Below are 15,804 nucleotides of genomic sequence, written 5' to 3'. Positions count from 1 at the left end.
TCAATTGATTTTTTTTAAAAAAAAGAAAAACCCTTAACTGATGGTGTGTGTGTAGGGGGGAGGGAGGACACTGCAGAGAACAAAGCAGGGAAAATGCAGGGAAACCTAATGGTGCTACTTCAAATGCTTCTTAACAGCATTGGTGAGAACTTCATTGCCTTATGGCTGCAACTTATCTTGTGGTGTAACTGAACCTGCAGTTCTTTATTTTGTGTCATTTTTCCTCATTCTGAACTTCTCCTGTTAAATTGTATGTCATTTATATTTTTGTGCCAGTTGTACATAAATAGCATGCAGCATATAAATGGGAAAAAAACAAACTTATGCAAAATGAAATAAAAGAAACAACAAATGGGGAATAACTTCACTGTTAAGGAGAGGGAAACAGATTTCTCACAGTGTGCTCTTAAAGAGTTAAAATTGTTTGTGGCGGAAAATGCATCCACGGTTTAAACCCCACCTGACTATTATGGGGAGGGACAGTGGCTATTGGTAGAGTACCTACCTCACACTTGAAAGATGCCCAGCTTGATCCCTATCTTCTCCAGTTAAAGGAGCTTTAGTAGAAGATATTAGGGAAGGCTTGTGGTGCTGGAGAGTCAAAGTACACAGTACTAAGCTGGAAAGACCAGTAAAGGCCGTTTCATAGGTCATAGGTTTGCATATGTGAAATGGGGCTTCATTCCCAGAGAGGAATTCCTCCCCCCCCCCCGAAACTCTGTGCATACGCAGAGCGTTTGTTTGTGTTTAAGCCAGATAATAGCTGCATGGGGTTCTGACTGGAAACTACTACTCTCCCTAGTGGGAGAGGAAGGAGGGGAGGTTAACCCTTCCTTCTACTTTCTGAAGGAAATAGGGTTGCAGTAAAATGGGATTCTTCAGCAGCATGTGTTTTTATGACTGCAATCTTGCTGTAGTGATTGCATTGTTAGTTGTATGTAGTTTCTTTCTTTTTACAGCATTGTCTTGTAACTGTTGTCATTCAGGGTTGTTGTGGGGGGTGGGGGGTTTGCACTGTTTATGCTATGTCCTAAACGTGTGTCTGTGTCTGTGTGTGGGCATATTTTATAATCTTCCTTGTGTCTGGGCAAGAAAGGCCGTCTGTAAAGTAAATAATAACTGAAACCTTCTTCTGTAAAATGAAGCAGAGGAGAATTATGTAAGCTGCTTTTCTGTCCCTACTGGGGAGAAAGGCAGGGTATAAATGAAGTAAATAAAATAAACTCGGTTGGAATTTCCTCCATGTTCATATTTATGTCTTTATTTATTGCAATTTAGTTGTGAAGAGGAGCACAGGGCAATTATTTATTTAGGTGTCCCACTTTCCTTCTCACTAGGAACCCAAAGCAGCTTATTTATATTCATTTTCATAAGCTGCTTTATATATTATGGAAACATACCTGATCTCATACAGTCTCCGTCCAGATCTCATACAGCTGGTACAAACATTTTTTATATCCCTTGTAGGCTTGTGAGCCTTCTGGTAGGGCTTGGAGGTCTCCAAGAATTACAGCAGCTCTTCAGATCAGTTTCCTGTGGAAAACGGCTAATTCAGGCCCCTTCCACACACGCAAAATAATGAGTTTTCAAACCACTTTCACAACTGTTTTCAAGTGGATTTTGCCATTCCGCACAGCTTCAAAGAGCACTGAAAGCAGTTTGAAAGTGCATTATTTTGCATGTGTGGAATGAGCTTCAGATGGAATTATACCCTGCTGAGGTTTCTTCTCTCCCGGGACATTCCCTCCTCAAGCTTCACCTCCAAATATCCTGTAATCTCTCAACCCCAAGTTGATAACCCCAATTGCCTGCCTGTCTGTGTAGGTAGACAGAAATTTAACCATTTCCTCCTCCCCCCATAGAAATATTCTTGAACTGCTTTCATCTACACTGGAGAAAATTACAGGGACCTATACATTTTTTTCCAGTAGAAGTAAATGCAAAACAATAATGATTTTTCCCCTTTAACTATGTCCCCTCCTGCCTGTTCTTTTTAATAAAGCTGTCTTGGCAGCTAAAATCTCAAAAGAAACAAAAAAAATGGTTTAGAAAGAAATCCTAAGATGCAGTTGAGGCCTAACACTCATATCAAGTACATGATTCTGAGAGAAAGGAGCTCAGCACCATAGACTACAGATCTGACAGCACCCCTTAGACTCAGAAAAATACGGGGTACTTTTAAGAAGATGAATTTTTAGTGATATCAGATTATATTTGGGACATGAGAAAAAACAACCAGTTAGTTGGCCTTTTTGTGAGTCAGGTACTTGAAGTGTAAAAGAAAGTTTATTTTTTCCCTATGTCCCCAGCATTCTGTGATCACAATAGTAAACAGCCTTTATTTAATCAGTTTGTAGAATTCAATCTCATTTTGAAGTATTTTTAGCACTTACTGGTAACTCGGTGCCTCTTCTGGGCAATGTTATCAGATTTATAACTTTTGAAGCGTTGTTATTTATTATCTTCCAAGAGGCAGCCGAGTGGCACCTTCCAAGGAATATGTCAAGAGCCAGCTAGGCACATCAGATGATTCCTTCCTAAATAAATGGGGGAAAGTGGTTTTTTTTTTCACTTGCCTGACTTGAAATGATTTTCTGAGAAAGAGGATTTTCAGCATATGGTTTCCTTTGTTTATATGTTTGATTGAATTTTGCAGAGAGTTTTAAAATTCAAAAGTTTGCCGTGATGCTTAAACAATTATCAGTGTGTGCATCCCATAATGTTTACAAACTAGAAACTTCCTGCATCTTACAGTTCGCTTAATTTGTTTTATAATGTTGCAAAAAGATAGGTTGGTATGAATCTGGCTGTGTACACATGTCCATATGGCACATACATATACATTCTGGTAGGGCTACAATATTCTCAGGAATGTTGTCTTTGAAGGTGTATTGTTTGGTTTCATGCTTCTGTCCATAATAATTAAAGCTAATTTGTGTCAACATGTCACCCCTCCCCCCCCCAACTTCTGTTCCCTGGTGAAGAAGACAAAGTTTATTATGTAGAATATTTCCAGGGAAAAAAATCCAGAGCTCCCTCCCCCCACCCCCAGGGAAAAAAATCCTCTTTCATTTGGAAAGATTAACTATTTGGTAAAATTAATGGCAGTGAATGGATATCATTGCTATTACCATAAATATTGTTCAAGCTTGAGAGTTTTAAAATTGTGATTTATATTTGGGGGCAATTATCCCTAGGAATTGTGAGAGAGAGCACAAGGCATGGGGGCAATAAAATCACAACTACATATTGTAATCCAAATTTTTTAAAAAATATTGTAATCCAAATAATTTTTTTTAAAAAATGAATTCACCTGATTAACTGCAAAGGTCAAATCAAAATCAAAGCAGAAACAGCATAGTTGTTAAGAGTGCCAACTTGAAACCTTGCTTGCTTTAAAGCTCACTATAGTATGCCTTCTTAAACATGGTGTTGGTTTCAGTAAGGTGAGATCATCCATGACTTGAAGATTCCACATTCTCTGATGATCTCACCTTGTGGCTTCTTAGAGATGCCCAAGAACTTAGTGTGTAAGACAGTTTCCTGTGGAGGCTTCGAATAAATGCCATGGGCCAATTACGCATGGCAAGGTTTCCATGACTTCAAAAGAACTGACCAGGGAGTATTTGTTTCAAGGCATGTTTGGCATTATTACCCACTGCCCTGTTTGCAGCGGGGCAGGCATTATCTATCAGCTGTCTTTTTGATGCATCTGGGTTTTTTTCTTCCCCTTCCCCTTCAGGTGTCTAGTCCTTAATAGTATCGTTAATAGGGATCAGGTTTACGTTATGTCAGCTGGGATGCATATTCTATTTTAGAGATCCCTAAGTCTTTCTTTCTTTACAGCCTACCTCTCACAAAACTGCAATTTCCACCCGGTTCCTGGGAAGACAGATAGCTGCTAAACCAGCCTAAGTCTGTAATGTGGATAAAGCTGCCTTCTTGCCCAGTAAGCAGTGAGGGCAACACAAACAGCAAATCACACAAGCAGTAATAGCAACCAGGAACAATTAATAGGTTTCTAGGAGTTTACCTCTTACTAAAGAGCTGAAAATATTAACTTTTCCAGAAATTAAAGAGTGCTAAATTGTTGATATATGAAATGCAAACATCTTTAATTGCTTTACATATACATAAAAAGAGGGAGAGTTCAAAACAGGAGAACCAAAACACTGCATGCAAAATATAAACATATGCTGTATAATTACACATTGTTTGGTTTTGTGGGAGATGCAGCGTGGAAAATCTTTCAATAGTTTAAGGTTGCTATAAACTTTATTTGCTCTCCATCTCAGCCCTCTTCCCTGAACTCACACCATTGCATTGAAATAAACTTCTACATAATCCCAGAGAAAGCAAGAAATAGGTAGGTAGGTAGGTAGGTAGGTAGGTAGGTAGGTAGGTAGGTAGGTAGGTAGGTAGGTAGGTAGGTAGATAGATAGGTAGGTAGGTAGGTAGGTAGCTAGGTAGCTAGGTAGCTAGGTAGCTAGGTTGGTTGTGTTCATGTCTGGGTGTCAAAATGTCACTGCAAAAATCTTGCAACGTTTCTGCAATAGAAAAAGCTGAGAAAAAAATAAATTGATCATAGTTCATGACTTCACTAACAAGTGGGATAAAAATAATACACACACACTCACATATGTATACACATACATGCATATATATATACACACACACCCTCCCCCACCCCTAGCCATTCCTTGCCACCCTCCCTCACCCCAAGCCTCCCCTTACAACCTTCCTGCCATCCCAAGCCATTCCGTTCCATTCTCTTCCACCCCACCCCTCACCGTGCTGCCTGCCCTCCTCACCCCAAGCCACTCATCTCCATCCTCCTCCTATCTCAACCTACCCCAACCCACACCGCTCCAGCTTCTCCCACATCTAAGCCACAGACCCACACCCAGGTAACTATTGCACTGCGATCAGGGGGTCGGGGGATTCTGCAGCCCCTGTAAAGCCCATATATATATGGAGAGAGAGAGAGAGAGAAAGAGAGGGGAAATCTAAGTGGTTCGGAATGATATGCTGTTTCCCTAGTTCTCCTCCATTGCTTATTGGAAGTCCTTGTAGATTGGCATTGAACTTCTTCTTCTTCATAATAATAATAATAATAATAATAATAATAATAATAATAATAATAATAATAATAATAATAATAATAATAATAAAGGAATGCACATTCCATTTTGGTGAGAACAGCAGGCTACAAATGCTGTTAAATAAAATGTCTAGTACTTTTGTTGAAACATTCTGTCAACCCTACCTAGCTACAGAACTGGCTCCCTTGGGAAGTGGTTGCTTTGGATGAAGAACTGAATGCTGTTTGTCCCTTTTGAAACTTCTCCCCTTCACAGATTTCATCCCCAAATCGCCAGGAATTTCCCATCCTGGAATTGACAATCCTGTATTTGACCATACATCAAGGCCAATGAGTGAGTTGCCTGGTGATCAGCAAGGATGCCCTGGGACCTTCTCATTCAGGCCCCAGAACCAGAATTAAGGCTCTTTCCTGGTCCAGTCTCACCTCTTCTTGTGACAGAATGACTTTGAGTACGGGCAATATAATTTATATAAACATTAATGTGTTAATATCAAGTGTACACTACCAATGAGAGAGTTTGGATTGTCTGGAGTCCCTGCGAATGGACTTCCTGCTGCCATCCCTCCCCCACCTTTTGCCCAGCACGTCGCCCATCCCAGTTGCCCACAGGGCCCTACCTGGGAAGGCCAGGCTTTGGAATGGCTAGTAGAGTTATCCCAGGAGCATCCTGGGCATGGAGAAGAGTGACTTCAGCCTGTGTGCCTCAGAAGCCTGCTGTCACTGGGGAGTAGTGACCCTAACACTCTCTTCTCAGTGCACCATGGCTGGAGTGAAGCCATAGATGCTGGAGGGAGGGGCAGGACAGGAAAGGATCCAGCAGCTTCCCAGGTCCTAGAGCCAACGAATGCCACAAGCAGCAAAGAGCAGCCAGACGAGGGACTGGGGTTTAAAACCCTTCTGGGAGGAAGGGCCAGGGTGCAGGGGCAGGGGCCAAGGGTGGAAGCCAGGGGATGGGGAAAGCAGGAGGGTTGGGCTATAAGGGGTCCTGATGTTTGGGGAAGAAAAAGCTGGCTTGCTGTTGCCCCCGTGAGGGCCCTCTTTGCAGCCAATTGGGTTGCTTCCTCAACTCAAAAGAAGGCATCATACCCTGACTGAGGCCACAGAAAGTACCCCACATGCCACAGCAGGTGCACTGGGGAAGAAACAGGGGTCCCTGGGTGTGACACGGATTTATACCCCACTCTTCTCAATCATAAGAAGTCTCAAAGCTGTTTACAAACTTCTTCCCTCCTTCTCCCAACAACAGATAACTTGTGTGGAAGGTGAGACTGACCCAAAGTCACCCAGCAGGATTCATGCGGAGGAGAGGGGGAAAAAACCTGGTTCTCCAAGATCAGTGTCTGCCACTCATACATTGGAGTGGGAAAACAAACCTGGTTCCCCAGATCCGAGTCCATCTCTCATGTGGAAAATGGGGTGGGTGGGTGTGTGTGTGTCAAACCCAGTTCTCTAGATTAGAGTCACTGCTCTTAACCACTACACAATCTTGGCTCTCAAGTGGTATGCTCAATTAGCACCCATCGATTGAAACTCAGCTTGTCCATCTTTTTATAGCTGGCAGAGCAGGAGACTCTGTTCTGCTTTAAGTAGGCAAGTGGCATGACGTGGCCTCATCTTTCAGAATGCATGAAAATCCGAATTACACACTGGATAAATGACAGCAGGCGGAGGACCTGCAACCTTTATTACCATTGCCACATTCATGCTACTCTTATTTCGGAATGTGCTCGCATTTAATCTATTCCCGGCAGTCACTTGCTAGTGCTTTACAAATTGCACATTTTTACATTCACTGCGCTAATTTTGAATAAGGAAAAAAATAGATCTAGCCCCCTTCTCTTGGTAGCAAAATATAAGGCAAAAATCATTTTCAAATTGCAGCTGTTATGTGCATTGTTTTAAGAACCTGTGCTGTCAATTTTTTGATATTGCTCCACGTTACTTTTACTACTGCATTTGTTTGACACTAAGATGGAGTGCAATGGGTACAAAGAGCCTGAATGAATGTTCAAAATATTCCTGGTGCTTTCTACCTCTGTATTCATACAAATGTTTAGAAGCCTGTTGACATTTAAGCCCCTGGAACTGACCTTACCTGGAAAACCTACAAAACGAAACACTGATGGGTTTCCAGAATGTGCCAGGTTCCTCAAATGTGCCGGTGCAGCTTCCTTGCAATTGGGCACTTTTACACCTGCTGAACACCTGCTTTCAATCCCCTTTGTAACCAGATTTGACAGTGTGAAATGGTAAAATCCACTTGAGAACGATCACTAAAGTGCATTGAAAGTGGAGTGAAAGTGTACTGAAACTGCATTATTGAGCTTGTAAAAGAAATAGCTAGCAGAAGGGTGGATGAGAAAGAAGCTGCTGTTATAATATGTTGCCTGCCAAAGAGTTTTGTCAGGGGGGTTCCAGCAGATGTGGCCAGAACCACAGATGTTGAGGTTCGAAGGGGGCACAATTCAGATGGTCCTGGTTGCTTGGAGAACAGGACAAAGTTGCTGTTGGGTGCAGCTGGAAATCCAGCAACCTCTGAAGTGAAGGAAAGGAGAACTATGTGACCTTGTCCTTGCCACACTCTCTCTTAGGCCCCTTCCGCACAGGCAAAATAATGCATTTTCAAACCACTTTCACAACTGTTTGCAAGTGGATTTTGTTATTCCACACTGCTTCAAAGAGCACTGAAAGCAGTTTGAAAGTGCATTATTTTGCATGTGCGGAATGAGCCTTAGCCTAGCCTACTTCACACAATGGTGATAAAACAGGCCCTGAACTCCGTCAAAAAAGAGCCAGATATAAAGTGACAAATGAAGTGACAATAGTGGAAGGTATTCATTAATGGAGCCAACTTGTAGCTTGGGTACCAGGAGGAAGGAATGGACTTTTGGCGATTTGAAGGTTCAGGCTCAGGAATGGACTTTTGGCGATTTGAAGGTTCGATTACCTGCCCGCAACATGTGAAAATTTGGGGGCGATCCGTCCAGCCGTTTCCACGTTAGAGCATGAGTAACAAACTCATAGTTAGTTTTATATATATATAGATTGGTAGCTTTCCCCAGAATGGATTATGGCTGGCTTGCCCCCTTGGCAGCCTCTAGAAATTTTCATTGCATCCCCTTAAGTTCCATGGAAGTAGAAGGGGTATGTAATAAAAATGTTGATGCTAAAATGGTCAGTCCAATCCAGAGGGTGCCATGGCCAGCAATGACTCTGCTGCTGTGCTGCCAAGACTCCCCAGAGGGCTTTCAGGTGGCACAGGGCAGGGGTGTAGCCATAAAGGGAAAAAAAACCCTTGCTGCTTAAAAGCTCTCCATTGTACTGAATCGAATGGGTGGCATAACTCTTGAGGCCCAGACCACAGCATTCCCTGATCTGAAGACTGGAAGTGGAAGTGACTACAATTGGTTCCATGCCCCATGTTCATCTGTACTGCAAAAGTGCTGATGTGGTGTTGAGCACTGCATTTGGGCATTGCGTAGGTACTTTTGCACCTCTGTCAGGGCATGTGCCCCAGGAAGGGCAAATCTGCTGGCACGGGCCTTCACTGCATCTGGAAGCTGATTTGTCTAACCTGAATAGCTTTAAAAAAGGCTTAGACAGATTCATGGAAGAGAAGTCGATCTATGGCTACCAATCTTGATCCTCCTTGATCTCAGATTGCAAATACTTTAGCAGACCAGGTGCTCAGGAGCAGCAGCAGCAGAAGGCCATTGCTTTCACATCCTGCATGTGAGCTCCCAAAGGCACCTGGTGGGCCACTGCAAGTAGCAGAGTGCTGGACTAGATGGACTCTGGTCTGATCCAGCAGGCTAGTTCTTATGTTCTTATGTCTCCCACAGCCGGATTGGGCCATTAGTCATATGACTTGTTTTTTTTTTATGCTTGTATACTGCCCTCCCCCAAAGGATGATTGTGTTGTGTCAGAGTGAGGGCACTATGTGTCTGTGTACAGCGGTCCTTAATGGCTCTTGGCAGTTCTGGCTGCAATTATTTCCTACTTCCTAGCTGTAGAAACTTTTAGCATTCCCTTGCAGCATGGGTTTGTTGCCATAGTCACAAAAATCCCATGCTGCTGTTGTGCTTCATACATGAAGACACTAGTTGTGGATTCATTTATTGCAGCACAGGAGGTCACTCCACAGGCATGCAGAGGGCCTCTGTGTGCTCTAGCACCATTGTGTGCACAGAGGTAATTGGAATGGAGGCCATTGAACACTTGTTAAAGGGAAATGTTCAGTGCGCTCAGCAATATGCATTCCCAAGTAAGTGCGAATTGGTCTGCAGATTCATGGAACTGTTAGATATAGCCCTAATGGAACTGGCCTAGTCAGCATAGACTTAAGACTGTTGGAATCTGGAGGCTTTGTAACTTCGTTGGGTTTCATTTGTTGCAATTTAAATGTATGGTCAACTGACTAATTTAAAAATGATAAAGGTGTAGAGAAAAAAAAACTGATTCCCAAACTCCAGCATCATTCTTATAACGGATGTTTAAAAATATTTTCCCGCATTGCTAAATTCTATTTTTGCCAGGCTCTGCTGATTCTCTGCTTGTGAGATTCATTGCAGGATACAGCCCCCTGCACTTAATATTGAATTTTTTTTAAAAAAAAAATAGAATCATAAAAGTTGTGTAATTTCCTTTTTATAGTTAAAGCAATATTCTACCTACATACTGCTATCAGTATTTTATGCAGTTTCTTCTACTAAAAATTGAACAAGCAATCCAATGTGTTAGGACTGCACTTACTTCAGTAATTCCGATCGTCCATCAGATTCGATAGACCAATTATGTTCTATTGACTTATCAGCTGGTAGCTTAGATCCCCAAATGGGTACTTGATGTAACCAACCATTTTAATTGCACTTCTTCTAAGTCAATGCAACAATTTTTATTCAATTATTTAACGGAAGTGTTGATGTCCTGCATTTGGAACAAGAACTTCAAGTTCAACATGAATCAAAATAAAACCTCAAATTATGTTTCAAAAGCAACACAAAATAGTATGCACAGTAAATTGCTGAGGCCAATCAAGGCAGAACAATAAGAGGACACAAATTGGGCAGGTTCTGACACTGCAAACTAGAGTTTGTTCATTAAGGTTGTGTTTATGCACTCTACATCCACCAAGACTGAAGATCTTCAACAAACTCCACTCTGTTATGACATTCAAATGTGGGCACCCTGAGAAAGTGGGGTTAATTTCTTTCCCAGTAACAGAGGCTCATTCCGCACATGCAGAATAATGCACTTTCAAACTGCTTTCAATGCTCTTTGAAGTTGTGCGGAATGGCAAAATTCACTTGCAAACAGTTGTGAAAGTGGTTTGAAAATGCATTATTTTGCATGTGCGGAAGGGGCCCCAGATTTTTAACCAGGAAAAGAAACCGTTGTCAATTTCACTTCAGTCTTGCCTTGCCATATGAGGGGAAGGTGCACACAAATGTGAAAATGTGCCAGCAGGTTCATACCAACCACAAATAAATACTGAGTTCTTTTTGCACACTGTTTAAATTGAAAGAATATCAGCAGAAATCTATATAAAGGCAGCTATGGCATGCCTGCATTGGTAGAGTATCAACAAAAATTCATATCAAGGCAGCATGAACTCTCTGAAAAAAACCCTACCTTAACCCCTGAATATTTCCTTTTCTTCACAGCCTTGTCCTTTCCCATTTTGTGTCCTTTGGATTACTTCTGGGTTAATGGATCACACATAACACTAAACCCAGATAGGCAGATGCATTAGGATTTGAGAGGGTAGGAAGGTGTGATCCATCAAAGCAGTCCCCAACTATGGTTCCGTTGTATGACTGAATGGATGTCCATGTTTAGTCCAGCGTATATTTCTTCCCAAGGTAATATTGCACATCAGCATGTAGAGTTTCTTTACCACCCCCAGTGCAAGTGCTCATTACACTGAAGTGCTGTCAGTCTTACAGTAGGGTGTTGCTACTGGTAGATATTGCAAGCCCAGCCTTACATCTTAGCATGGCTGTTTAAGAGAGAGGGAAGAATGGTTTAAATGTTCCAGGCTAAGCCTGTTAGATTCTGTTTTAAAATATCTGATTTTAAAATATCTGATTTATTGTAACATTTTTAAAATATCTGATTTATTTAAAATATCTGATTTTAAAATATCTGATTTATTGTAAAGCATCTAAAGAAACTTTTTTCCCCATTTTTTATTTACATGGCAGCCCAAAACAGCTCCGAAAAGGACCTTTGGATCCATTACAAATGAACAGGTAAATATACAAAGATCTACGAAAGCTGGAAGAAATTTCTTGAAATAAATGTGTAAAATCCCTTTTGATTTTTAGTATGCAACACTTTGTCAAGGTACACTGTAGAAATTGGATCTTATTTCACATTTTGGGGTTGTGATCTGGAGCCTTGAATGTTGAAATGTGTTTTGAAAGGCAAAAATGTTATTAAAACGATATCCGTAAGAGATCCATATGTCAGTGTTTATTATCATGTTTCACACCTTCCATATTATTTGATTGTTGGATTTTGGGTTGCCTCAACCATATGCCTGGTGGAACAGCTTTGACTTTAGATGGTGCAGACTCCTTAAATCTTATTTCTGCTTTTGTGTGAATCATAGGTAACATTAATGACATTATGTTAAAGATACTGGTACTACTCTTTGTCAGATGTGTGTGTTAAGAGCCATCAACTTGCAGACAAGATTGAGCTATCCAGGGCTGTCCAGGTCAGGCTCCATTATTATATAGGCTTTTACTAAGATGCCTTGCGCTGGATTTAAAGCAGCATATTTTCAGCCCCTTTACTCTGAAGGAAAGGAAATAGCTTAAGAGAAGAAGCTGTCCATTCATCCCCCCTGCCCTGCTTTGATTGTAAAGCCACTGAAAATCTATATGCTGCTCTCCCCCCAACCTCTAGATTGGCAGAAAAATATAGCAGAAGTAGAGAAGGAGGCACACGCTTCCCTCATTTCTCTATTTGCACACAACTTGACAGATGCGCATTGATTATTCTGTCATTAGCTTCTGCAACTACAACACACAGATTTTTAATTCATGCAAAGACATACTCCATTTAGCTTTTCTTCAACAACCGCACATGACAAGAGACACATTTTTTTCATTACAATACATAAAATTTGATTTCAAAGAAAGCATAGCTTCAGTGCACTCACTGTCACTGGAAAGGTTTAAAGGGTAAAAAGGGGTGTGTGGGATATAAGAACTCTTGATGAAAATTCTTCATGCTCTTCTGTATGGAGACATGAAATAGGTTACTAGTAGACAGTCTACCGATGCAGGTTTTGAACTTAGCAAAAAACACAGGCCTTTGCATTCTATTGATATATCAAAATATTAACATGGAGTGCTTGGAAACAACAAACCTGTGTGCTCCAGCAAAAGCAGCAGGAAGTGGGGCATGGGGGTGAGCGAGTAATATGGGAAAAAATGAAGTTGAAATACTAAGCCAGAAATCTTGACTATGGAGTGTAATGAGATCTGTGCCTTTAAAAATAAGAATAAGTGCCTTTAAGAATAAATTGATGGATGGAGTTAAGAGAAGCATGCCCAGGAAGTTATCTGTGTGCACAGAGAAGGGAGTGCATCCTCATGTGTAAACAGAGAAATGTGAGGAGAGCCCTCTGTACAGAGAAGAGTCCTTCCATGGGCCATACTTTCTCGGAGGCAAAACTTAGTTTCTCAGGGGCCAGAGGCTCTGTGTTGCTATGCATAGATAGTTTAAAGCATGGAACAGTGTCCATGCAGTCTGTTTCAGAGCATTCATTGTGCAGTTCACAATGGTCTAGAGGACAGGTTCTACAGGGTCAGTACATTTTTGGATTGGAAAAAGCTATCTCTCTCACCAGTGATTCTGAAATTCTGTCTTTGATGAAATAGCCAAGAAGGATAGTGGTTACTTGAGAGAGTTTTTGTTTGGTCCCTCCTCCTGATATGCATTGTATCCCTTCTGCATTGTATCCCTTCTGGCCTACTTCAAACATCTCTCATCCCCATTACTGAGATGCTTCTTTATGCAAGCTCGTCTAAATGTCCTCCCCTCTGCAGTTCTCCATGGCAGATTCCTGCAGGTCCCATTACAAGCAAGAACTTGTCAAAGTAGAAACAACTGCTCATATACTCTTGTATTGTTCTTGCCACGCAGAACTCAGGAGTCTCTACATTGAACCTCACATTAATTCATGTCTTGCCACTTCTGACCAAGACAAGCTACGTCTGCTTTTGAATGACTGCTGCACTAAAAGAACTGCAGACATAGCAGAGTTTTTGGCAACAGCTTTATCAACAACTGTGCACTCCTGTTGATCACCTAATAACCTTTTATTGTTGTTATTGTTCGTCTGATTGTTGTTTTATTCTATGCCTAATCAAGGTGATGAATGAATGAATGATATGCATTGTTAAGTAGACCAACTGATGATGCACAGAGAGTTCCAAAATCCTACATCCATTGTAAAAGTACGAGATTAAGGCCTCTGCTCTAGAAACAATAAATCAAGTAGGGCATCCATTGGTTATTGATCAGGTCATCATTTCACATGCTATGTTAGCAACAATTAATAGGGACTATTGTAAAACCCACAGAGCCCGTGTTGATTGTTCAGAATCTAGATTTAAACCTAGGATTCCCGGTTGATTAGCTCCAGAACTGAATTTAGGACACCAGATATTATTATTTGCACACACCAAGTAACAGAAAAATATACCTGTTGAACATGTACAAAACCATTTTTGCTTCACTAGTGAGTAACTGCTCTATCTTCCACCACACACACTGTAATTAGAGTTGGAAGCCACCAGGCAGAGGGTGTATAGTCATTTTCACCGATAGGGTTTGAGGGTGGGGAGGAGTAGCATATTAAACCTCATGAATAAATAAATATTTGAGTCCACATGCAACTGGTTTTGATGCATAGGGGAATCAGAAGAGAGGCATTTGTAAATTAGTGTGTGTACTGTCCAATGTAAATTAGTGTGCGTACTGTCTATATTTGCATTGAACAATGCTTTGAGCACACAGTGTATTCAGTGAAAATACCCTTGTCATGTCACAACTGGAACTGAGTCCTCATGCACCAGCCCTACACGTTACACTTGAGCTTCCTCTGATCTGGGTTACAGGTGCACGCACACATAACCAACAGCTGCTGGTGTTCTTGAAAAGCAAACGGGAAATTGAATGCCCCTTATTGGTTTGTTGTCCAGCTCCAGTTCTCCGCCCCCCCCCGCCCCAATCCCTAATGCTCAGCATTTATTGCTCCTGTTCTCGCTTCTGGTGAAGTAGGGCTGGCACCGTTCCCTTTGGTGCCTGTCAGCAGCATTTTCTGTCACTCAGAGAGATTGCTATTGATGAATGCTAATCACTTCTTCCTCCTTAGGGGATGTATTTGCTGTTTCTTTCTCCTTTTCCTCCCCCATTGAAAAAAATCACATGCTCAGGGTGCCCAAAGAGATACCATCTCACTGGAATCAGAGTTGATTCCCCCACCAGCTGGATTCAAGCATCGTTTTTTTTTTGGCGTGCCCTGTGCAGAGAAAGATGTGTATTGTGGTGTCTATCTCCATGTCCATGCATTTGTTTTGCTATAACCGGGGCATGCGGTGTTCAACAAAACACATTTTGGGATCCTTATTATTCAGTGTGCAAATGTAATGGTTGCCTTATTTTTAACTCTTGGAATCTAATTTTCACTGCAGCCATGAAATGGGTTATGATGAAAAGAGAAACACTGAATTACCTTGATCTTGATTTGTTTCTAGTAATCGGTTGCAACGTGGCCATTTCTGAGTCAGAGCATAAATTTAAAGGCACAGGAATTAAATGTTGCGCAGAGGGAGATTCTGCTCGTGTCTGCTTTTTTGTTTGTTTGCTTGCTTTTGTTTTTGACCATTCATCTTATCACTGCAGCACATGAAAGAGGCAGATACATGATAAGAGAGAATGATCCGGGATGGGGAGAGCTGAGATAAACCTGACACAGAGCTAACAGTCCACACAGGTGCAGTTCATAATGTGCAAAGCTGCGGGAATGCTAGGGACTCTCACAACATTAAGCATTCAGCTAATAGCTGTGGATGGCTGAATCAGATCGTGGCTTTCCCCCTGCAGCCTTTCCCTGATTCAAAATGACTCCTCTTTCTGGAATGACTGTTTTCTTTGTGAGATTAAAACATGTGACTGCTAGCAGAGTACAATAATATTTTCGAATATGGAGCAAATGGCCACAAGAAGGGGCAATTTAAATAAGGTAAATAGCATTTCGGGTGGATAAGGTATTTCCCATTTGGGAGGGGCTGTGGTTTAGGGTGCTTTCACCCATGCCAAATAATGCACTTTCAGTTCACTTTCAGTGCACTTTGCAGCTGGATTTTACTGTGTGAAATGGCAAAATCCACTTGCAAGTGATCATTAAAGTGCTTTGAAAGTGGATTAAAGTGCATTATTCAGTACGTGTGAAAGCCCCCTTAGTGTTAAAGCATAAGCTTTGCAGGTAGACGGTATTAGGTTGGGCCTCTAGAACAGGGGTAGGGAACCTGCGGCTCAAGAGCCGCATGCGGCTCTTCTGCCCTTGCACTGCGGCTCCACGAGCCGAGCCGCTGGCCCCATCCTTGCCCGCCCTGCAGGCAGCAGGGCGGGCGCACCAACTGCCTGCGGCTGGATGGGCCGCACCATGGGCTTCCCCTCG

At 41.9% G+C, this 15,804-nt stretch overlaps 1 protein-coding gene across 5 annotated transcripts in view; it reads left to right on the top strand.

The window, feature by feature from the left end:
* The window catches only part of PCDH11X (protocadherin 11 X-linked), an 896,187-nt gene that overhangs the window by 179,884 nt on the left and 700,499 nt on the right, over positions 1–15,804 (top strand). For 4 of the 5 annotated variants that reach the window (XM_048514060.1, XM_048514061.1, XM_048514064.1 and 1 more), the window contains exon 3: positions 11,309–11,356. The exons of the other annotated variant lie outside the window; for it this stretch is intronic. In XM_048514060.1, coding sequence (XP_048370017.1) covers positions 11,309–11,356 — 48 coding nt within the window. The remainder of the gene's footprint in view (positions 1–11,308; positions 11,357–15,804) is intronic. 5 annotated transcript variants of the gene reach the window in all.

Source organism: Sphaerodactylus townsendi, linkage group LG13, assembly GCF_021028975.2.
Source record: "Sphaerodactylus townsendi isolate TG3544 linkage group LG13, MPM_Stown_v2.3, whole genome shotgun sequence".
Classification (NCBI taxonomy): domain Eukaryota; kingdom Metazoa; phylum Chordata; class Lepidosauria; order Squamata; family Sphaerodactylidae; genus Sphaerodactylus; species Sphaerodactylus townsendi.
This window is presented reverse-complemented; position numbering and strand designations above follow the sequence as displayed.